The sequence below is a fragment of the Drosophila rhopaloa genome, unplaced genomic scaffold (genome assembly GCF_018152115.1).
Source record: "Drosophila rhopaloa isolate 14029-0021.01 unplaced genomic scaffold, ASM1815211v1 contig_115, whole genome shotgun sequence".
In the NCBI taxonomy this organism is placed as follows: Eukaryota; Metazoa; Arthropoda; class Insecta; order Diptera; family Drosophilidae; genus Drosophila; species Drosophila rhopaloa.
The window spans coordinates 2,347,224-2,371,464 of NW_025334990.1; the positions used below are offsets into that span (position 1 = coordinate 2,347,224).

The 24,241-nt window shown below is 40.4% G+C and overlaps 1 protein-coding gene across 1 annotated transcript in view; it reads left to right on the forward strand.

Annotated features, from left to right (window-relative positions):
• Positions 1 to 24,241, forward strand: part of LOC108043182 (pickpocket protein 28) — a 30,323-nt gene that overhangs the window by 2,141 nt on the left and 3,941 nt on the right. Inside the window, 1 exon segment of the mRNA XM_044456541.1 lies at positions 34 to 285. Within this exon segment, the coding sequence (XP_044312476.1) occupies positions 34 to 285 (252 nt within the window).

A 24,241-nucleotide genomic window follows, 5' to 3' on the forward strand; every position in this document is an offset into this window, starting at 1 on the left:
TAACTAATATTTATTAATATTTTTTCATTTCAGCCAATGTCGGTGGTGTAATGGGTTTGTTTATGGGTTTCAGCGTCATCTCTTTAGCGGAGATCCTATATTTTCTGATCTTAAAACCGCTGGCAGAGCTCTTCGTTTGGAAAACGTCTTCTTGTGTGGACTCAAAAAGTATCCTTAAACATAATGCCTTCGAGAAGGAACAATCCTCTTCTTTAGATAACCAAATTGTTTGGCATACTAGGGAACTATACCCCAAGGGAGTCACATTGATAGCAACCGAAAGGGGTAGAAAAATAAGGAGAAGTAAAATGTTAACCAATTCCTTTAACCATTAAATCGCACAGATAAGAAATTATTTATATGTAATCAGAAAGTAGGAATACACATGTAATCTGCCATGTCATGGAAATCATTGACCAGTAATAAAATAAAAGGGGAAAACATTATGACTGGAAGTAAGTTCTATGGTTTCCCCTTTCAGTTTTTCAGGCAAGCGAAAAAACAACAGAATAATTGATTTAAAGCATGAACTGAAGCCATGCATATTTAAATATTACATTTGAAATGAAAATATTCTGTGTGGTGAGTAAAACAATCAAATGAAGTCAGTGTTTAATGCAATAAATTTAAAAGCACGCTTGGCCTTTATTTTAAAATGTTTATATCCGTTTATTTAAATTTTTTACTGGATGCATTTAAAACAAGAAATACAACACACAATTTGTTGCATAAATTGTATCATAAAAAACAGTATAGGCTTACTTCGTTCCTTCAAAAACTGGATACGTAACTTTAATATATCATTATTTTTGCCATGCTAATATTGTTATACTTCGTGAACAATATGTCAATTATTTCAAATAATTGTTTATTATTATTGCACACGCATTGCTGTTAATTATTCAAACTTAAATGTTAAGTTGCTTTTAATTATCTTCAAAAGCCAAAAAGAAGGCAACCAATGTGAAATTGAGTTATCGTGCGGTGTTAACACCTCGATTAAATATCTACAGAAAGGTTAACTTCTTGGCTGTGTTAAACGGTCTTAAAGTGGAAAGTTTGGTATGTACATTCGCACAAGGACTCCTTCACTACTCCATCAGCTTTTCCCCTGTGATTAAACCAAAGGAACTCTCGCATCTGGAGCAGATGTGCCCCAATGAAGGTCGGTAATAGAATACCCAGGCGGCTAATGCAATTAACGAAGTTTCCCGGTTAAAGGGCCAGCCCTTACGTTAGTTTTGTGTACTCCGCCTATTTATGCGATATATTTTATGTCAATAAGAGCATTTTGGCCAAAATTACTTTTGGCCAGGCCGGGCGTTCCGTGCCCAACTACGAGTACAACTATATATGTATGTGCGCGGCACATTGTATGTGTATTGCGGCAGTAAAACAAGAATAGCTCTTGGCTCAACCTCACCCTCGCTTTTGAAGATGGCACATTTCTGCGTCGTCTTGCACTTCTGGCGGAAATTCCTTTGCCCGGTACATGCTCCGCTTTCTGAGCGTTAATTGCTGACCTCAACCTGCACATAAAGCGACTAATTTTCGCACAGCCCTTCTCGCAGTGCTCGTCCTGCATAACTGCATGAATTCTGCGGCACAGTTTCCTTCGCAGCATCCTCTCCACCTCGCTCCCTGCTCCTTGCTCCTCCAACCTTCATCCTCCATCTGGGTGGGATTTCTTAAACAGCCCGGAGGCCGGCGAAACAAAGGGGGCGGGATAGGGGGGTGGGGATGGAAAGATGCTGCCTAAGCAGCAGCGGCAAAAACGGAATGAAATGCATTCGCACAGTTGAAGACAATTTGCGAAATTGCATCGCTCTTGATGTTTTCACGTGCATTCCATCTGGTGTTTTTACGGCAAGTCAACAATGTGCTGCTGGTCCGGCACAGTGCGTGCCATGGCCATAAGTCGACCGCACCTAGTGAGGCATGCAATAAAAAGTTGAATAAAATCCGAAATGCTATGGTCTCTGGCATCCAATTGAATTCGGTTATCAAATAAAAGCTGTTTGCCTTCTGAACTGTTGTTTATCTACGTCAGCTTATGAGATTATATTTTCCCCACATTTATTTGCTTACAAACGTCCGACAATTTCGGAATGCACTGTAGGAGGGGGCGGGGGGAGGGGTTTGAAGGTTTGGGGTTGCCATCTAAAACCGAGTACAAAAAGCTTTGCTCTCGACCATCTTTCAAGCGATAAGACAACTGGTGCAAATGATTACGACGTGTTCCGAGGCGGAGATCCCAAAGAGGGGGTCTTGTCGGAGATGTAACACGGGACAACCCCAGCCAGGAGCTTCGTAAATGTCAAGAGCAGAACTAGATTCAATTCTTTATGGCCGTGTTAACGAGCCAATCCTCCCCCGGATGCTAGGGAACTTTGGCACTGAATGAAAAATTATGCCATTAAAATGTTGAAATCCGAACCACAAATAATCCTTAAAGTCAGCGCTGGTTAGTTTCTGGGGGGCGAAAGTTGGGCTAAAGTTGGCGAAAGCGGGGGAGCCCTGCACACGAGTAATTAACAGCAAATTTTCTGCCAAAGTTATCAAGTTGACAATAAAGTTTTCCCACTAACTCTATCTTTCCTCGAGGCGCAGCAACCTGATTAAGGTATAAATATTTGATTCTAGTGTGGGACGATGGGTGATGTTGGGATGTTGGGCTGCTGGGAGGAAAGGGTTCCAGAAAGTGCGACAGCTCCCAAGCATTGTCAACTTTATGGGCTTCCGCTTCCTGTCGCACCCGGCTCAGTTATGCATGAAGTGTATTCATCAAAATTTAGTCTCGAAAACGTCTGCGTAAATGCTGCACGTGCGCCAAGTTGCCGAGTTGGCGTGTTGCAAGGAATGGGAATGTGAATGTGAATGAAAATGGGAATGGGAGATGACTCGGTGGCCATATACTATATTGGTGGCTGCAGGCTGGGGAAACAATTCGATCGAATGCCGGGGAAGCTCTGCAAAATTACACACACACACCCCAGAGAGAAGTTGCATGCGGAAAAGCAATTAAAACTTCTTGTCAGTGTCTCGGAAGTGTTTGTTCATATTTTATGATGTTTTCGTGTAGAAAGCTGGATTATGAATGTGTCACCAAGAAGTGTTGTCGCTGCTGATTCTGCTCTCTGCTCTCTCCTTTCTCCCGTTCTCTATATCCTTTTCAGTGCATGCAACAAGCCGTCATTGAGGTTGAAAGAGTTATGTATAAAATATCACACATCCGCCCCATTGGACGGACAGCACTCGGAGAACTGAAGGCCAAACTATGGCTAGTTCATGGGACAACGGAAACTGTAAACAAAACTTTAAGCCCGGAGACTGACCTTTATATTCGGCAGTATTTGATTGCATAATTTATGGCATGTTAAATTGGGTCTTGGCAGGGAATATGGCATTTGCAGGACGACATTTCTCCCCCCTCCCCCGCAACACTTAAGTGCATCGATATGTTCTCCAGGCACTCTGACGTCTGCCACTTTGAAAGCCACATTTGCCGGCGCACCGGCAGGACTGTTATAATATTTCGGCTAATGCAACCCTCGAGCGATGGCTGCTGCAGCCATAATGGCAGTCACCTATGTGTATCCCATTTCACACTCCTCATATTTGACGGTCTGCCGGCGGCGGGGCTAAAAACTCGTTGCAAATATGTAAATTTCCACCTTGCTACTGCACACAGCACCTGCCTAATGCACCAAAATGCATTTGAAATTGGGTAATTTTACACATGCAGCGCCACAGGCGACATTCAGGGCTTAAAAACGCATTTTGGCTTTTGGATTGGACAGATAGAATTCATGGCAACAAACTGTTTGCTGGCTGCGTGGGTCCAACTCGGGCTCTGAATGTTTGAGTGGGTCGGGATAAGCCCGACAGGCTGAATAATCAGGACCATCAATCAGGACTCCGAGCCCTGCACACCTCATTAGGCTAATCGTACAATTGCGCACGGCCGGACACACACAAAAACATGGGCTAAATCGGAGGGGGGCGTGGCTGTGGGGAAGCCCGACGAGTGGGGGGGGGAGTAGGTTTAACCGCACCGCAATTTGCCCTCATGCGCTAAACAATATTTCATTTTTAAGAGTTGACTTTTCACGCTCGCCGACAGCAGGCTTAACATTTTAAATCCATTGTGGCGTCGCCGCAAGGACTTTTCGACTTTGTCTGCTATTTTATTAATGTGCAAGTACGGCTTTGTGAATATTAAATCGGCGAAAAGAGCAGGCCTACATCCGTACTTTTTAATTATATTCAAAAATATGGAATGTGAATTTTCGGGAAAACATTGAAATCGGTTCCTGAAAACAGGCAGCAATTGTTATTCAAGTGTTTTGTTTTGAATCCAAAGTGTTCCCAGTATTTCTGGAGCAGCCAGTGCGCAGAATCGCCGAAAGGGGGACAGCATCCACAGTTAAACCAACATCAGCTTTAGTCCTCCACAGATGGTCGGGAGTTACGGTTGAGCGGCGGCCCCCTTTTCGAGGGCCCAATTCCCAACAGCCCAAATGAAAACAACGAAAATATGAAACCTTAAATTAGGCCTAATGCTGGTATACAAAGAGGTATTTATTTCCACTTTTCATTCACACACATCACTCATACGCCATGCTGTCGATTGTGGAGCGAAAGGTTTTAATTTACAAGCACAATTGGTTTTAATTGATCTATGCATTTTAATTTAAAACGCCTTTTATCCCTTAGGTATCACATGACACTCGCAGAAAACACGTTTACAAACTTAGTATTTTCATATTAATATATCCTAAAATTGTTCTACAAATCTCTTATTTTCAAGACGAATATCACATTTCAAAACATTGAAATTTAGAATATAGTAAAACAGTTACAGCATTGATTTTAATATAATTAGAATTTAAGTATTGATATACTTCCAAGTCAAGATGCTTACCAATATTTTATTTCTCGAAACGTATTAAAATAAGCAATTAACTTTTAATTGGGTAATATATTTCTTCCCAGCTGATTGGATTGAGATTGTGGCGATAAAAAAGAATTGACATGCATAAATTGCGAAAAACAATAAAGCGTTTTTATTTCCTCAGTGCAGCTGTTATCAAACCAAAACGAAAATTGTCGGTGGTATGCAATAAAACTCACATGACTGTCAAATGTTCGTGACAGTGCGCAAATTGATAAATTTTCATTTTATTTAATAACTAAATTGATGAACTTGGTTGACACAAAAACGGGCCATCTAATATGCATTTAATGTTCGCATTCAATGCAAATTTGATCCAACTAAGTGCTAATTAAACGTCAGCGTGGCACACATAAAGCTGAGCTGCAAACAAATCGTTGGCCATTCATTTCGCCGGCTCCTGTTCTCTGATTGTCCTGTTCTGCACAAGTCAATGCGATCGCAGCTTTTCCTAATCTCCTGGCTTTATCCTGCGTAATAATAACTACTTTCAGCGGCTTTTCTTTAAGGACTCGCCTCGCTATCTCGGCCCGCTTTGTTCTACCCTCTTTTAGTGTTTTCTGCTTTTTTCTGTTTCCCTCTGTTTCCTTTGCGTGACAGCTCATGTCTTGTTTATCTAAATCATCCAACTGTGTAAATGCCAGGCCTGTCTTCTTGCCGGATCCGGCCCACTCCCATTCCCATCCTCCTTTGCGCCACTCGAGGAGTGAGCTCGTGTCATCACATGGCAATGAGTGAATGACTTTGTCGACTAAACTGTTTTCCACAGCTCCGGTCTGCTATGCAAAAATCCACATCCACATCCACCCAGTTGGGCAACAATGGCATGTGCGAGTGCTTCAGTTAGTTGGGTAATTACGGCATCGTTGCACATTTGAGACCCCGATTTCCGCACCCCCCACACCACCACCCCCTGAATTGTCACAGCTTCTTTATTTCTGGGTTTCTGTATTTCAGTATTTCTGTATTTCTGCTGGGTTTTCACATTCGACTGGACTGGTAATCAGAAATTGATCGCCGACGTTTGACTCTCACTCTATGCTGGCATTGCGGGAAAAATGGTTACATCATGCAATTGCACTTTTTGTGTGTGTGCTCCGCATCTGTCGGAAATTGCCCAAGACATCGACGCCAGGGCATCATATAACAGATTCTGCCCTCTGGCCACTTAGTACATTACTTATATCCGCTGTATGTGCATGTTTGCCAACTTTTCCATTTTTCCTCCATACTTTTTTTTTTGTTGCCTGTTTGTTTTTGGTTTGAGCGATTGCACGTGCTCATGTCAGGTTTTTTTTTTGGCCGCACCAGAAGCCACCACCAACTTACGCATCCAATAAAAAAAGGCAACAGAAACTAGGAACTGGCGCTAATGTTGACAGCTGTCTGCGGATGATAGCCGTGTCGGTATCCGTAATAAGATATTGGAAATTGCTAAATTATTTTTTAAGTGCTGCTATCGAGTTAGCTGCAGAGCAGGGTTTTGGCTTTTTCACTGCATCAACGAAATTGCAATGCTTTAAAATCACTGGAACGTGTAGAATAACCGACATTGGCCACATTTCGGGAATGAAAAATGGTTATTTTCGATTCTGAAATGCGTCTGCAAACTTTATTAGGGCTTCTCAGGTTTAATTCTTGGGTTCAGCAATTTATTTTTGATTTATTATAACGCTTTCCCTTGTGAATATATATTTGGTATTTGTGTATTGTATAAAAGCAAATGCTTTCCAAAGTATAAAGTAAGTATGATTTAGTATCGAAAAGCTAGTTAAATTTATGAACTGTGTTCATTAAGCATTGAGTTCTCAGAAATTACAATTTTTGCGTTGTTTGATTCTTAGCCACATAACAAGTGGATCAAAATGAAATACAGATTGTCTTAGGAATTTACTCTCTACATAAAGACCAAGAGCTAGACAATGTTTTTTATTCATTAGGGCAAAATACACATAAAAAGCTAACCTTTGATTAATAATAAAAGGATTATAATAAATATATAAATAATTATGGATCGATTATGGATCGTAATGCTAAAAATGTTTCTGAATTTGATCTTTAACTATGCATTAAAACAGTTCGTTTCCAAGACATAGTGCAAATTTAAAACTAACCTTCGGTTAAGTTATCTTTATTTCTTTTTTCCGGTGTTTAAAGAACCTCCAGAGCTTGTGTTTGGGCAAAGTTATGTATTTAAGCCTTGCCTGCCTGTCGGTAAACAATTTGATTTTCTCCAGCTTTCAAGGTCTGCTGCAGAGCCATTTCCTTCGCGATTCTTTGGGTCCTGCGTTTTTTGGTAATACGTCCCTTGTGCCTTTTTGGATGGTTCGGTTCGGTTCCGTTGTTGTTTCTGCCGCAGTTGCTGTTTCTCCAGCAACCAAGGCAAATAACGGGTAGCGTTTAACCCTGCGGCACGGCATCCTGGGAACGTGGGTTGGTTTTTTTTTTTTTTTTTTACCTGGCTCGCAGCAGCTCAGGTGTGAAGTGCTGTGAAGAGGCCACGGAGAACGAGGGCCATAAAATAGGTATAAAAACCTAGACATGCCTTCAGTTATGATTTGTTATTTGATTACGATTTGCATTTCAATTGCCTTTCAACAAATTGGATTGCCGAGCTGTCGAGAGCGGTTAAATAATTGCGATTTACCACGAAAAGTCCAAAAGCATGGAAACACTAGTGTAAACGAATAGTTCTCTTTGCTTTCGGGATTGCCTGATTAGCATAGCACACACATCCGAGCGTATAGCTCATCTGTATGCCCCCAAGAAGTGCCACGCCCCCACCCTTTGTGGTCTTTTATGCGCCCTGGTGCCAGGGGAGCGATAAAAAAACAAAGAACTGTGTGAAATGTGTGCATATTAAAATGCTTAGCTGGGCTACCACTGCGCCCTTTAAGTCCCTCCCAAAACCACCGCTTCAAACATTTCCATCATCACCCACGTCGCTGCTTTCATCGCTTAAATGCCACATATCAAGTATACCACACGGTGGCCCGTTTAAAGCGAACCAGGTGAATGGGCCATGATAAACAATCAAAAAAGAAGCCGAACAAAAAAAAACATGAAATATTTTTTCGAGTAAATAAACAAGGCTCAGAGGCCAGCGCCAGTTGTCTTTCGTTGTGTCCGGCCAAATGATAGATGACATCTGTAGGCATCGCAAAAAATTTCCTCAGACAGCCGACAGATGTGGATAAGGAATTGATTGATATACGGATATCGGAGAGTCCGCCTCTCAAACACATCCATTCAGTTTAAAGAGCCCGTCATTATTGTGAAAATTTCTTGAAAATTTTCCATTTTCCATTTGCCAATTGGACTGTTGAAATGTTCCATATGTTTCAATTTATGGCCCCAACCAGGGGGCCTGCCAGCCACTTTTCCCAACGGCTTCATTCTGTCGTCAAATAATGGCAATCAGCATGTTAGAGTCCGCATTCAAATGCCGAGCCAAAATTTAATAACAAAAATAAATCATTTCGCTGACAGCTCAAGCACGACCGCCAGCAGCTTCGTGTCCGCAGACCCAGACCTCCTGAATCCGGATCCGTTTCTGTCCAACCCCCGGGGATGGCCCTCCATTCACACCTCAAGTGATACTGCGGTGGCAAAGGGGAAGTGGAAGTGGAAGTGGAAGTGGTCGGGGATGGGGATGGGCAAGGGAAGTTCCTGAGTGGCGGAAGTGGAGACGCACTAATGGCAGAGTCGCCGAATAGAAGGACCATTGCTCATCCTCCCACGCAGGTCCACTCTCTTTGTGGCGAACGTATACGTCCTTGGGCCTTGGCCCACTGTTTCCACTCTGTCTGTCGTGTTAATTTTTTATCACTTTGAAATTAAAGAACAACACTTGGGCGTTGTCCCCGTTGTCCAACCGATTTTCTGGCCCCTCCGTCCGGACAGCGAGATTTGTCCGGGGAACGAAGTCCCGGCTCGTGTCTGGCCGGGCATAAATAATTAACTTAATGCCATGTTGCCCATAAATTAGGCATGCCTCGGTCCTGTCCTCCAACATTTGTTAAGTGCCTTTCACTTACCTCGGGTGCTGGGCCGGGACTTCAGCTACTCTTTGATTAACAAGGATGCCGCCGAGGGTCCCTCGCTTACCTCCCCCTCCCCCTCCCCCTCCTTATCCTGCTCCTTGGGGAGCCAACAGCGACCTATTTGCCAATGCAGTGCCAAATGCAATTCCCAGCAAATCAATTGAAAACACAATTGCCTTTCACCGAGAAGTGCTCTCGTGCCGCTTTCCCTATTTCCCCATTTCCCCGAGCCCAAAACCTCCCCTCCTCCCTCCCCAACCTGTTTGCCCAGCCAAGCAATGGAGTTCAGATTTGTTTTGCATTGACCGCAAATTTCAATACAGTTTTGCGGTCGTCGCCCAATTGCTATACACCTCTCATTTGCTCCCTTTCAATTGCTCGCCCAGGCACAGTGGCGCCAAAACATTGGAAATGGCATCAAAATTATAGGGACCAACAAATATTTAATCAGCTTATATTTATATGTATGGGGTAATTCATTAGCCACTCTCTTTTCGCATAATGGAGTGCCCGAATCGTAATTGAAGTCTGATTCACACATGGCAAGTACGGACGCAGCTCTTGAATGGATTTTTATTATTACATAGTCAGGTGCATTATTTCAACTGTGTGGATGGCTGTACATTGGTTCTAGACTCGATACAAAAGTTAATGAAAAACAAAAAATAAGCTGAAAAGTTCATATTAACAAAAAATGCATTATAATATATAATGTGTTGAAAAAGAAGTAGATATTTTGTCCCTCATTTAAAAGAGCTTTGAAATGATTATTATATATATAATTTTTATGCTAAATATATATTTACATTTTCTGACATATGTAGGAAGTCAATATACTGTTTATATAGTATAAATAAAATGAAAATACCTTTCGAAGAATTTGGATCGTTATACGAGGTGTGTTCAAAAAGTAAGGTGACTTTGTATTTTCAAGAAAAACTATTAATTTATTTATCAATATTTATGTTGTCCCCTTCAAAGTAATCCCCCTCAGATACAATACACTTATGCCAACGGTTTTTCCAATCCTCAAAGCACTTCCCATAAGCACTTTTCGGTATAGCCTTGAGCTCTTGCAGCGATGCAGTCTTTATCTCTTCAATCGTTGCAAATCTCCGTCCTTTCATAGGTCTCTTCAGTTTTGGGAACAAGAAAAAGTCACATGGGGCCAAATCCGGTGAATATGGTGGCTGAGGCATTATTGTGGTGTTGTTTTTGGCCAAAAAATCTCTCACAAGCAAAGATGAGTGAGCAGGGGCATTATCGTGATGCAAAAGCCATGAATTGTTTTTCCACAATTCTGGACGTTTCTTTCGTATTGCTTCTCGCAAACGGCGCATAACTTCCAGATAATACTGTTTATTGACCGTACGACCATATGGTAAGAACTCCTGATGCACCACGCCATGGTAATCGAAGAAAACAGTGATCAAAACTTTGACATTTGATCGAACTTGGCGTGCTTTTTTCGGTCTTGGCTCGTATTGTATGATTTATAATGTATTTTATATGATTGTTAGTTTGCTTGTGCTGCGTTTCAGTGTTTTATATAAACGCATATGAGCTGTACACTTCCAAATTTCCAACAAAATATGTAATTGAGCTGAAATGGCAATATATTAATAAATATTAATAATAAAATCAATGAAATCAACTAAACATTTATTGCATTTTTATAATAGTTATATAATTGTATAGAGTTCTGAGTTACAAAGGTATTTGTTTGGGATTCAAATGCTTTAACTAAAATGCACAAGACAGTGAAATAACCAAATTACTGTTGAACTTTCACTAAATACTCATTTCAGTAGTAACATTTCTGAAATGGTATTTGATAATTGGTTTTGTTAGCCAAACTGCTCAAACGCTTTCATGCCACTGTGCAAGTGCAAACTGCGGTGAAATCGGCATTAAAGATTTGTGTTGCGGCTTTCTGCTCTTGTGGCTGGCAGTTCGTGTTCCTGGCGTTTGTTGTTTCGCCTGGTGTTGCAGCTGCAGTGGGTGACTGGTGGGTGTTTGCTCAGCTGAACGTCAATTAACTGCAGTCAGCGACCTAATTGCGTTGACGCCATTTATTTAATCGAAATTTAGCGTTCCCATTTCGGGGCCACTAATTGAAAACACAAATTCGGCATATTGCAATTCATTAAGTCCCCTAATGAGCATGAAATGTTCATAATCAGCTAAGTGAAGATGAGCCGAGTATATCCAATCCCCCGACCCCGAAAAAGATAACTCAGTGTTGGCAGCAGTGTCTTGTTGGAGGTGACAGCGTGGTTGACGATGACTTGGCCCTGACCCACTTTACAGTTTCGGTGGTGGGGGAGGTGGGGTGTTGAGAAATTGTATTTTAATGAGATGCAGTTGGTAATTTTCGGGGAGTCCGGGCTAAGCCAAGATCCAGCCAGCTCCGACACTCTGAGCACGGGTATGAGTATGCCGCTGCAGTTGCAGTTGCAGTTCCCTTCGGCGCTGCCTGCGGTTTTTGCTCTAATTTGATTACACTGGCTGACTGGGCGGATGAATATTTATGCTCGCATAAATACATTACAGTATCTGGCATGCAAATTACGTGCCAACTCCGGCTTTATCAACATCACCCGCCCCATTTTCTGGGCCGGCTCTCACTTCACATCCCAGTGACCTCGTAATAAACCCTTGACATGCCTGCCGAGAACGTAAAGTTCTTCGGCTGCCTTCTGTCGCCCGGGTGACTTTGCATATGATTACATGAAATTTGCATTGCATTATTTTGTGTCTGGTCCGACTGGATGGACCCTTCTTCCATCCCGCTCCATCCTGGCACATCCTGGACCATCGAGTCACGTTGCCCGGCATACAAATTGCACCTGCAATATTTATCGCGCGACTTCATCAACCCGAGGCGCAGAAGTATTCTCAAGCATATATATTTCCGAGCTATCTGCTGCGATCCGCTGGCCAAATTGATGAACTCCACGTACTGGAAGTGCTTTTTTATACTATCCATGAAGTCTATGCAAATGAACTGCCTCTTTTCTCGCTTTGTTCCTGAATCAACAAAATTATTACCTTTCCCCGGCTCAAGTCATTGAATGTAGGCAGTGTAAATTGACTTTGCTGTGGGAAGAGTGTAAACAGCGCTCTTTTACGAATCGATGAATACCAAATCGGTTGATCAATAAGGACCAAATGGCTCCTTGGAATAGTGGTTTCGATGCCAAAGTACAGTGGGCAATGCTATAGATGACTACACAAAATATTTGATAGAAATACCTTAATCATTCGCTTGGAAATGCTTAACTTTTAGGAGGTTCATTAGTCCAGAAACATAAAAATAAAATAATAAATACCCACTTTGTATTTCACCAAAACAAATTTAATAGAAACACTTACTATTTAAGTACATATACTAATGAATTTTTAAATTCAAATAAACTCTTCTGTACACATTTATTTATATATTAATTGCTATTATTTGATGGGCTAGTGAGCTGACTAATGAGTTTGTAAACATGCAAAAAATTGTATTTTAAAAGGGCAAATACCAAAATGGTATTGTGAATATTTTTGTAAATAACTTTCAAAAATATAAGAAATAAAGTTGCATTTATTTCACAATGGATAAGGGAAAATCTTGGGTTGAAAAAGTGTAGCACACTTTTTTGGGCTTTGATATATTAGTTTCAATACAACAGATGTCTGTATAAATTGAGACGAAAAAACGCTGTTGATTTATTTGCACCGACAATAGTTCGTCTGGCACATCTAGCCAGAGGCTGTGGCTCCCCAGCAAAGCGGTATGAACCGGGCCGAAAACCTCTGGGGAACGTGGCAAAGTTAACACCGCTGCAGGCCAATAAACACGCTGCAGGGGGGGGGGGGAGAGGACGTTCTGCAGTCCGTTTACTTTGTGGGGCCATCGATTTTTGGACCGAATGGCCAAAGGACCCCTTTAAAGTTGCACCAGCTGATGCTGGAGTTTTCGAGGGCTGACAGAATGCAAAATATGGAATGCAGCACGGCACTCGCAGTCGCCCCCCTCCCCCCCCCCCCACTACTCCTCTTAATTCATGCAGGCTCTGTGCCGCTCCACTTGCACTCGCTGCTCCAGTCAAGGATACTTCACACCCGGCTCCTCCTTGCTGGGCCACTTGTGTGGATGGATTTATTGCCGTTTTCGGCTTCAGCTTTGAAATTGAAAAGCAAACAAGCTGCTAACAAGGTGAAGCTCTGGCCCCTCTCCCACTCTCCCCCCCTCTCCCTCCTTATGCGCCATTTTTTCCTGCCTTGGCGTGCACACTTCAATCTAAATTTGAAGTTGCTCGATTCGTTTCCTTTCCTTTCCATTCGTTGCGATTCGATTTTTCGTACGTGCTCGATAATCCCGCCATCCTGTCCCCAGTAGCAATTCCATATCCAGGTTGCGTTCCCCTGTAAATGTTCAACATTTTTGATTTCTCACGTATATACAGCCGTGCCTTTTGTGTGCTCTGCTCGAATTTGTGTGTTGTGTTTGAATTGAGCACCATTAAATGGCCAAGTGGCATGCAACATTTTTCTCACTGTGGTCGTGCCTTGATGGATATGCACAGACACACGCACAGCCTTTCGGTTATTCAGTTTCTTATTTCTTATTTTGGCTAAACACATCTTTTTTCGGTCTCTTATTTGGTGGTGAGGTAAGCAATTTTGGAAGGCAATTCGAAACTGTCAGGGAATGTGGGATTGTGATGGGAAGAACTTTGCTGACGAAGGTCTGGTCGCGACTCTTGATTATTATAATTAATTCAGTTAGCAGATCTAGATGAAATAAATAGGTTTTGTTTAATGGGGGAAAGTTCTCGTTCTCATTAGGAGTATGCTATTAAAGGAAAGTTATGAAAACCACTTAGGCTTAGCAGGTCAACTAATTAATATAAAGTAACTTGCTAGTTTTGTCAAATAAATTTGTCTTGTTAGAATTTTTTAAATATATAATCCAGTCTTCAACCTAAACTTTTAGCTCTAAGAATTTATTTTACCTATATATAGTTTAAAAAACGATGACAACAAACGAAGAACATAAATTATGAAAACCTCTTTGATTATTCAAATTGTTTCTGTTAGCAGTTTTTTCTTTTTAATGTAAATGTAATTTCACAGCTAAAGTTTAGGTATTACAATTCAATCAGTTTGCAGAAAACATATTTTGATCGAAAGTTAAATGTTTTCGTTATTCAATTAGATTCTGGAATTCATTAAGTCTTGAAGCCCAAACTTTAAGATTTATTTTGGTCTTTGTGATATTAAGCCCTAAGCGGGTGCATTAGTTTGGCACTTTTAGTGACACTTTGCAAGGTCGCAGGAAAGAAAGTTTAAGTGGAGCATCACTGACACATTTCGCTATCTCCCTGGGCGAAGTGCACCGAAGTTTTCCCTTTCTATTTTTTAAAAATCTCTGTTATTTATGGAGTTGTTTTCGGAGGCAAACATGGAAAACCAATGAAAACAAGTTACGTAATTGGGCACTTTCCGGCCAGATAAATCCCGCACAAGCCCTCCTGCACATATGTCTGCTGAAAAGAGTGCATTAGGTGGAATCGATCAATGAATAATGTGTGGCCATTTGATGGACGTTAACAGGGCTCCATCCTGGCAAAATTAGGAGCAATAAAATTGATATTTATGAGAGCAGAAAGCCGGGCCTAGGCGAATGGCCGAAATAAAGGCTTATCCCCACAAATCTCACCTCCCAGAGGTGGGGGGCGGAAAAGGGAGCACAATAAATTGGCAGTGCCGCCATCAAGTTTGCCTCTATTAAAACACACAAAACAAATGCAAAAGTTACACACAAAGGGAAACTTTTCCGGGTGGTTTTTCCAAGGGGCTTTCGCCGAGGTTCCGTTGTTCTCTGCTGACTGTGTTATTTTAGAAAAACTTGGCTTTGGTTCTGGTTTTTTGGTTCTGGTTATGGCTCCATTCCCGCCCCCCATATTCCGCCCACGTCCTGTTAGCCAGTCGAGCGGAAACTCCATAAGTTGAAATTATTTGGGAAAAGGTTCAAAGCCAAATTCGTCTACCAATTCATTATAATGACATCAACGTTTTCCATTGCCCCCTTTTCAGGTCGGCCTAATTGAGATTTAATGGATGCCTAGCTAGCTGCTCTTCATTTTCCACCCATCTGCGGGTCCATTGGCTGAGATCTATCGCAAAAACGGTGGCGAGCTGCAAATTTAGTTGAATCCAATTATTTTTTATGCCTTCGCTGCATGCATGGTGGGCAACGAAGAAAAGCGCTGGCGGAAAATTGAAAATTGCACAAAATGTGGGTGGTGGGGCTGGTGCCCTCAACATGCTGGCACATTGTGGAATAGTTAAGTTAATTGTCCCATCCAGAAGGCGATGCAATCTCGGGCACAGAGCACCGCAGCTGGACAATTCGCTGGGAGCCAAATTTGCAGGTGACAGGAGGAGCTCTTTGAGGATTGCCAGAGCGTGACAAATGAACAAACGAACGCTTTGTTAATTGTCCTTGGATAATCCAGCCAAAGGGGCTTCCCAATAGTTAAGTGCCACTTGGCTGGGCAAACGCAGGAGGGCTCACTACATTCCCTATTTCAGTTGGGCCTGCGGCGGAAGTTCATTTGCAAATACAAAGAACAATGATTGAGAAAGAAGTTTTGTGAAATTAAATTAAATCGTATTTCACAATTCGACGAATCAAATACCATTTTATCTATTTTTGTGAACACAAAACGAAACCAAACTTATTTATATCGATAAATATTTATTTATTTGATTTAATACTAGTGCTTAGGTATCAAGACTATTTTTGCTTTTATTAGCTTATAAGTAAAATTCGGTTTTATTTCATTATTTTCCATTTTCCATTTTATTTAATTTGATTTCCATTATGTTTCAATAAAACAGGAAACTTCAAAATGTTGGCTTATGTGTTGGCAAGAATAAGCAAAAGTTTAATAATTAAAATATGTTTGATTTTAATTAAGTTGAAATGATCGAACAACGAATAGTAAGTTAAGAGTTTCCTTAAATCAGAATCTTAAAACTTCGGCAAGCTTTAAGCCAAAAATAATTAATATATATTGTTTTATTAATTAATTAAATATAAATCAAAATTCGATTATCTTTCCTTAAATATAAACACTATAATTTCAGTTTATACCAAAAACCAATTCTTGGCTTTCCGTGAAAGTGACTTGGTTTATAAACAAACTCCCTGTTCGTGTGCTGTTAATTAATTTTGCCTCCTTCTCTTCTTCCCTGCAATGCATTTCTGATATTTATAAACTTAAAACATAATTAATTGAAGAGATAAAAGACTTGATTTAAAATTCAATTTCAATAAATTTAAACTCATGCACAGTTTTCTCTTTGATAGCTGAATTCAATTTGTTTGTTTTAGCCAATTAATCGTTTTTTTCAGCCACGCAAAGAGAATGTTGACTCTGTCTAGATTTAAACTCCCGCACGCAAATAGACTGTGTAGGTGAATAAATATTTTCATGTAATTATTATGCGCATGCTGGCATAATCCTTGGCGCGAAAGTCGCGTTGTTGCGAACACAATAAGCCCCGGTTTCAGCTTCTCCCTGGGTGGTGGGGCCATCCAGCACCCAGCATCCAACACCCAGCAGGGCAGGCAAATAAAAACATTTAATTAAACTTTACCAACACATACATGAATAATTAAAATTTAATTTCGGCAATATATATTACACAGACAGGACGACAGGGAGTTGGGGCTGAGTTGCGGCAGGATTGCCAGCTACTAAGCAACAGCTCGGAGACAGGCAACTTGTCACCTGGAAAACGGAGAAAAATGCGAAGGGAAAACGGAGCAGAAGCAATTTGGCTGACGAAGCCCACAAAAGCCTTCGCCGAAAGGTGAGCCCAACAAAGGAAATACATAAAATATGGCCCTGCCCACCTGTCCATCGCCCGCCCACCTGTGTGCAGTCGTGTGTCAGCTTTGTGTACCTTTGTATTGTTATAATTGCTGTTTTAGCTTCATTAAAAAATAAGTCGCAAAATCGCTTACAGGAATGCCTCGTAAAATTTCCATCGTTTCCTGCTCTCTCACTTGTTGAAAGGGCAAACATAACTCATAAAAAATGCACCACAATGGACCCGGATAATGGCGAATGTCGGGGGAGAAAGTGCGGGAAGGGGAGTTTCCGGGCACTGCCTTCGAATTCATACAACTGAGTAGTAGTGGCCAGGGGAAAACGATGAAAGAAAACCCATTCCGCAAATTGCATTCACAAGGAAATTGATTCGAAAGTTAATCAAAAGCGAAACAGAAGAATCCATTGTAAGGGAACTATAAGAACAATATTTTCCGATAAATGTAATGGCCAACGCATAGGAATGTGTATCGGGAATGCAACTCCATTGTAAATTCCACTTTCCAAACATGTATGAATAATATTTGTGTTGAAAGTATATGAATAAGATACTTTTAAAAAACAATTAAAGTGCAATGAAAGTTTGACTTTATTGAAAAGCCTCGTTCAGCAAAAATGACAGAATTGGGTACTTAAGTCATATTCATACCAAAAGGCATAAACTTTGAGATACTTTCGATAAAAGTAAATATTAAAATACAAGACTATAAACATTAAATATCGAAGCAATCAATAAATTTGTTGATCCCTTGCACAGGGGTCAGGAAAATAAAAAACTTTAAAGCCAACAATTTTCAAACACTGAATTTCCTACCCCAAAATATGTACTGCGCGACATTTTAATAAATATGCAAATGAGCAGGCGAATAAAAAGGCAAAAATAAATAATTTAATTGATTTCATTAAACGGAGCATCTGGCAGTAGGTGGCATCATCATGCTCATCATCGTATCGATTGCCGAAAGTCTGGGTGCTCCTCCTCCGGTTCATAATTTTGAGTTTGCTTGGGAAATTGTCGCCAAGTGCTGCCACAGCACCTTGAAGAAGGCGGAAGCTGCAGGTTTTGCCATCCTGCCAACCTCCCCCCCTCCTCCCCCCCATTTAAAAGTGTTCCCAAAGGACTCAGATTCGGTGACAGCTGCCAGCTACCGAGGTAGCTAACGAGATAAATTTCAGTTTGATGGCAGGCGTCGGGCGAATGCAAATAATTCGGAATGAACCATCAGGTAATATGGCAAATGGCAATTTCGAAAATTCCCCTCCTGATGATGACCTGCCGTCCGTCCGTCCGTCCGTCCGCCCAATAGAATCAGAAAGCCATAACATCGTTTGGGGTGATTTTCCCATTGTATTTCCGTAATTAGAACAGCCGAACAAAGTCCATAAGCCCGCTTCGTTCGGCTGGCAATTTGAATTACAAATTGCAGATCGCGGGGATTTGTCTTGCGGGTTTTTCAATGTTTATTTTTTTTGTACCCCGTCAGAGTCAGCGCTTTTTTTTTGCCTTGTGCAACGGTGCGTATACGTTACGTTCGCTTTTACTTTGGTTTTGCTTTGCTCGCTGACTTGAAACGCTTACACACACGCAAAAGTATATGTTTAAATGTATATATGCACGGCAGCGTGTCATGTGTCGACATCATATGTCATTTCAGGATTCAACATCCCAGTTTCCCCTTCCCAAAACAAATGCTTAAATGCTTTTTGTAGAGCGAAATTTATGCAAATGCCAGTTGCAGAGGTGGTTGGATTTGGCGGCGGCTCTGGTAATGCTGGCTTTTTGAGGGAGGGAAAGGGAAAATGCGGAGATTTCGACTCCAAGCATGGATGCATATTACCTCCAATCCGCACCCACCCGTTGACCCCATTCGACCTCCAAAGTTTCTTGTCATTCTAAGCGCACACCCCCGCAGATATAAGCATGTGTATGTATATTCTCCAACTTCCCATCAATTGTCGGAGGTGTCATAAAAAGTGCAAATAACATTTTGCAACTCAAACAATACAATTAAAGAACGTAAATGTGTCTCCTTGTTAAAAACGCTGCTACGAATGATGAATACTCTTGAAAGGCTTTTAAAAAGGTAATATTTTATTAGACTTTAAAAAAAATGTACTTGGTCTAATAAAATACATGGGTATGCGTTCTCAATAATAAGTGTTATAAATTATGACATTGCAATTAAATAAATATAAAATGTAAACGGTAATATTTTTTAAATCAATAAATGTAATGTAACAAAATGTTAACTTAAATCAATATAATAAATAATCGATTTCAAGTTGATATAATACATTTAAGTCATTAAGAACTACCAAATACTAAGAACTACTTAGTAAACCAAGCTCGTTTTCTCACAAGTGATATTTGTGCATTTGAAATGATTAAATAATTAAGTAATTTTATATTTAGATTCCTAAATAGTAATTAGTAAGTACTCCTTACCCAATTTGTGGACATAGCATGGTAGGGTATTAGGAACAATGATATCCTAAATGGTCGCTGCCATAGATTGCAAATCCACCACGGATACGCCCATCCTCCGGTTGATCACCCTTTCGCCCAAAAGCGAGTTGCGTGTCGAGTAACGAGGTCAAATGGAAATCGCCGCGTTGGCATTAACTTTTGACACCGCCATCATGCCGGGGTTAGGGATCAAGGGGGAACGGGAAATTCGGGAGTGGAAAGTGGGGGAAGGGGTGGGGGGGGACTTTGGGAACTCCCGACAGTTCGTGCTGCTGCCACACGATTAAACAGTCAACCTATTGAAAGTCTCACGCAACCGAGCGAACAAAGACTTTTCCGGCAATGGAAAAGCCAGCGAGATTGAGGGGGAGTCACATCCTCCCCCAGCTTTTCGCAGCTGAATTTTCCTTGTTAAATGCAGCAACATTGAGCATTCGTGTTTCCCTTCATCCTATTCATTCGATTCCTCATTCATTCGATTGTCGTTGGCTTCAATCGCCTTTCATCAGGCAGCTGCCGGGGGAGTAGTTCGGTTTCCACTTTCCCACAATCAATTCAATTGCATTAAAAAGTCACTTCACAATGGCAGCCATCAATGGCGGGCTTTTCCCCCACGTCCGTCCATCCATCCGGCCACCTGCAACCTTCCACCTCGACGTCCGTAATCGTTAAGTGTCAAGCCATGATTTAGTTGGCGAAGAGAACAAACTTTGTTAAAAAACGAAAAAAGTTGCTCTGTTTGTTTGGGCCCCTCGAATGGCTCGGCTAATTGATGCAAGCAATTCGGTTTATTTTCTAAATTTTGGCAAGCCAATTTCTGCGGTAATCCAGGATAAAGTTCTCCGTTTGTCAGGAGCACGAACCAACTATTTGAACAATTTAATTTCGCATTTTCTAAGCGAAAAGTGCAAACATGAATTCAAGTAAAACAAGAGAGAACGCTATAGTCGGGTGCCCCGACTATCAGATACCCGTTACTCAGGTAAAGGGAGTGCGAGGGAGATGGAGATAGAAACTTTGATCACGCATAACTTTTTAACGAATGGTCCGATTTGAAAAAGTTCTTCTACATTTCGATAGGTATTGATAAACACAATAAAACTGCATTTTTACTTTTCCGAAATATTTAAATTTTTAAAATCGTATCTAAGCGATTGTGGGCGTTAAAGAGGGCGTGGCACCAATTTGAAACAAACTTGCGCTGCGTAGGAACTCCTAGAATCTGCATGCAAAATGCCAATCTTCTAGCTTTTATAGTTTCCGAGATCTCAGCGTTCATACGGACAGACAGACGGACAGACAGACGGACAGACGGACAGACGGACAGACGGACAGACGGACAGACAGACGGACAGACGGACATGGCTATATCGACTCGGCTAGTGACCCTGATCAAGAATATATATACTTTATAGGGTCGGAAACGCTTCCTTCTAGCTGTTACATACTTTTGCACGAATACAATATACCCTTTTACTCTACGAGTAACGGGTATAACTATACAAATTGAAATGCAATTCCTGTTTTTTCTTTAATGCATTTTCCTTCTGAAACTTATATTTAATGTTTATGTTAAGCAGAAAATATAAAGTTTTATGAAATAACTAACATTTTTTCTGTAATCTGACAGCACTTGGCTCACATTAAATCTGTAGGGCTATTCATTTACGTGTACCTCATTTCAGTTTTATTAAATCACTGACATTTTTTCTGCAATCTGCTCTTAATGGTGCTCATGTTTATCGTACAAATTTAATGTAAAGCTTACACTTTTATCCAAGCAGAATATGTTTAATGCTGTTAATGTTTATGGTCCATATAAACTTTTTAAAAACGATATCTTGTTAGCTTTTTTAAATTTCGTTAACCTTTTTTAAGCTGTGGTCAATCAAAAGCAGTAGTTATAATAAATTACTCCAGAAACAATTGATGATATTGAACCCTCTAACTAAGAAAATTAGCCTTAACATATTTTTAGGGTCTGCTTGTCTATCAGTTTTAAAGCTATTTTGGGACTGGGATACATTTTTGTTTTTATTTTGTATGATTTAAATAAAAACTAAGCATAAAAAACATGATTCAATGAAGTACTTACGTGCTCTAATATGTTTACTTTTCAAATAAGTTTGCCCGTTTCCTGCAAACTGATGTCAACGATTCAAAAGTTTTAGGTACTCATCAAATGTTTTCAATTAAAAATTTTGTATTTCTGATAGTAATTGCCTAACAGAAAATACGTTAAAGTGATACGTTAAATCAGTTGTCTTAATTAAAATTGTTGTTTTACTTTATTTACAGAATAAAAAGCAATTACCGTTCGCTGCATTTTAAACCAATAACTTTTTGTTAGCAAACCGTAACTAAAAAACGTTTTGTTGTTATTAATTTTCTTTTTTAAGCCACTTAAATCACAGATCTGTTTTCAGAGCATATTCCCTTTATTCTCTACTCTATAGACCTAATTAATGAGCAAACAATTATTAATGTTTTATAGCTGCATAATGAGCCGACAGTCAATAGTCAATATTTATCTTGTATTAATGACTTTTTTCGATGACCCATCGCCGAATCGAACACCTCAAACCGCAATCATCGTTGGACATGTCAGTTGCACTCTGACCCCGCATGGTGACCGCAAACCGCCGCTTCGAGTGTGAAAATGCTTGAATTATTGATGAATGGCAAACAGAAGGAGTGCGAGCGGGAGGGAAGGGGAGCGAAAAAGAGACAGCGAGACCTCCTGCCAGGCCGCAATTACATATGCACATTCATGCGAATGCCACTTGATGTTGCTGCTGCCGCCGTTGATGTTGATGTTGCTATTGCTATTGCAGCAGTTGCTGTTGCTGTTGTTGCTGCAACATCTGCCTCCTGCTGCTGCACACGCCCTTTTTTTGGGGGCGGCGACAAAACACTGGCGCGTGGTTTGAGTGACACTTGAGCTTGCCACAATTTTAATTGACATCCACAGTGAGAATGGCGCTGTGGGAGTTCCAGCTGAGGGAATTTGTAATGTTAACTTCAGCACAATATTGATGAATGGATGCTCTGGAAATTAATGAGCCGAGGCAATCGATGTGGTGAGCCCAAAAGGGACTGGCAGTCAGTTAATTGATTAGATTGCATTCGGTATTAGTGTCCCAGACATCACTGTAAGCCTATAAGCTCTGAACTCCGTAACAACGTTCCCAATGTGCACTGGCCTTGGGTCAACGCTGCGTATGCGCAATATCTCAGTGTGCATTATTATTTCAGGCTGTGGTGCATCGATACCAACTCCCATTGGTCACAATGCCTTTGACAATTTAATTAGTTTAATTACTGTTCAGCTTCGCTTAGGGAAAATCGAATGGTAAATTTGTTCTATTTAATTTGCAAATACATTTTATGCTCATTGTAATGCGCTTGGCCTATCCTAAAAGTATACCCTGTTTCAGGATAAGCTTTTTTGTAACGCTCAAAATAAAGTAAGCCCAGATCATTATCATCTGATTTATACCATACTTCCAATAGTTATTTCCATTACCCACGCCTACGAGCTTTTAAAAAAAAAAATTTTCCACTTAGCTCTGATCAGATTCCTCTTTGGTCGTTCTTTTACCTCGTGGCTGCCTAACTAGAAAGACCAACAGCGCGAAGTAAAAATTCATTCAAATTTATTTCATTGTCAATAAGTACAGTGTTTCAGTAAATAATATTGAGCTCAGTGAAATATAATATCGAGCACCTATACGTGTAATTGTCTTGAATTTTGCTTGGATTTTGGGTGCCAGTTAAAGGTATTTAATATTCTTAGCAACAAAAAAAAATAGCACGTGTTCCTAAATACGCCGCCCCTTATTTTTAGGCACCCAGTTCCACCATTAAATTAAAACCTTATAAGCCGCCATAAAATTACGACCTTATATTGGTTGCTCATCTGCAGTCGGCACTGTAATATTGACAACGGCTGTAGGAAGAAAAGGCACCAATACATCTGCGTCAGTGGCGTTACTGAAACCGGCGTCGACCACAGAGATGACCGCCTAAGAAGTACCCTCTGACCCGGAATCGCTTTCAAGTTGCTCCATGGGATTACCTGCAGTTCCCGCCCAGCAGTTATAAGTGCCTTTGTGTTTAAAGTTTTACCATGCCTTTAGTTGGCCAAGATCAGTTGGGTTTGGGCCCCATGTACTATATATAGGCAACCGCCAAATTAAATTAGAATAATATCTGCGTTTAAAAGGAAAAAGATCATTGCTTTTTTTTTGCTTCATTTTGCTCTGTTAAAATAATCAGGTAAAAGTGAAATCAAAAACAACTTATATCCCACAAAAATAGAACCAGAATTGCAGGCAAGGAAATGTGGAAAAATTAAAGTAACAACATGAAATAAAACCCTTTAAATTCCTTATCACCAAATTCTAAAAATACATCAAAACATTTACACCAACAGAGTACACACCCACCGGCAAAAGATCTTTTGGACGTGGAGAAGAAAGAAAGTGTAAGTGAACTTAATACTAATTATTTTATATTTTTTTCTATTACTTAGTTATTTGGTGAATTTAAAGAAGTGTTTCGTGATGTGAGTGTAAATAAATCGGACTTTGAAATGTGTATTTGCTTGCAGAAAGGAAACAGTGAGAAATCAAAATAAAATGTAATAAAATGAATTTTAATAGAAAACGTAAACAGCATTCCTAACTGCAAGCGCTCACATAGTTTTACAGTCTTCGATCAGTCCAAATACAAACCGCTCACATTACTACGACTACACTGGGAAAAATTATGTTAACTAAAATTTCAACATTTATAAAAATATAGAAATAAATAAATTTAACTATTTTGATAATTTCTTAAACAAGTACCACCAAAAAAAAAAATAAATAAATAAAAAAAAAAA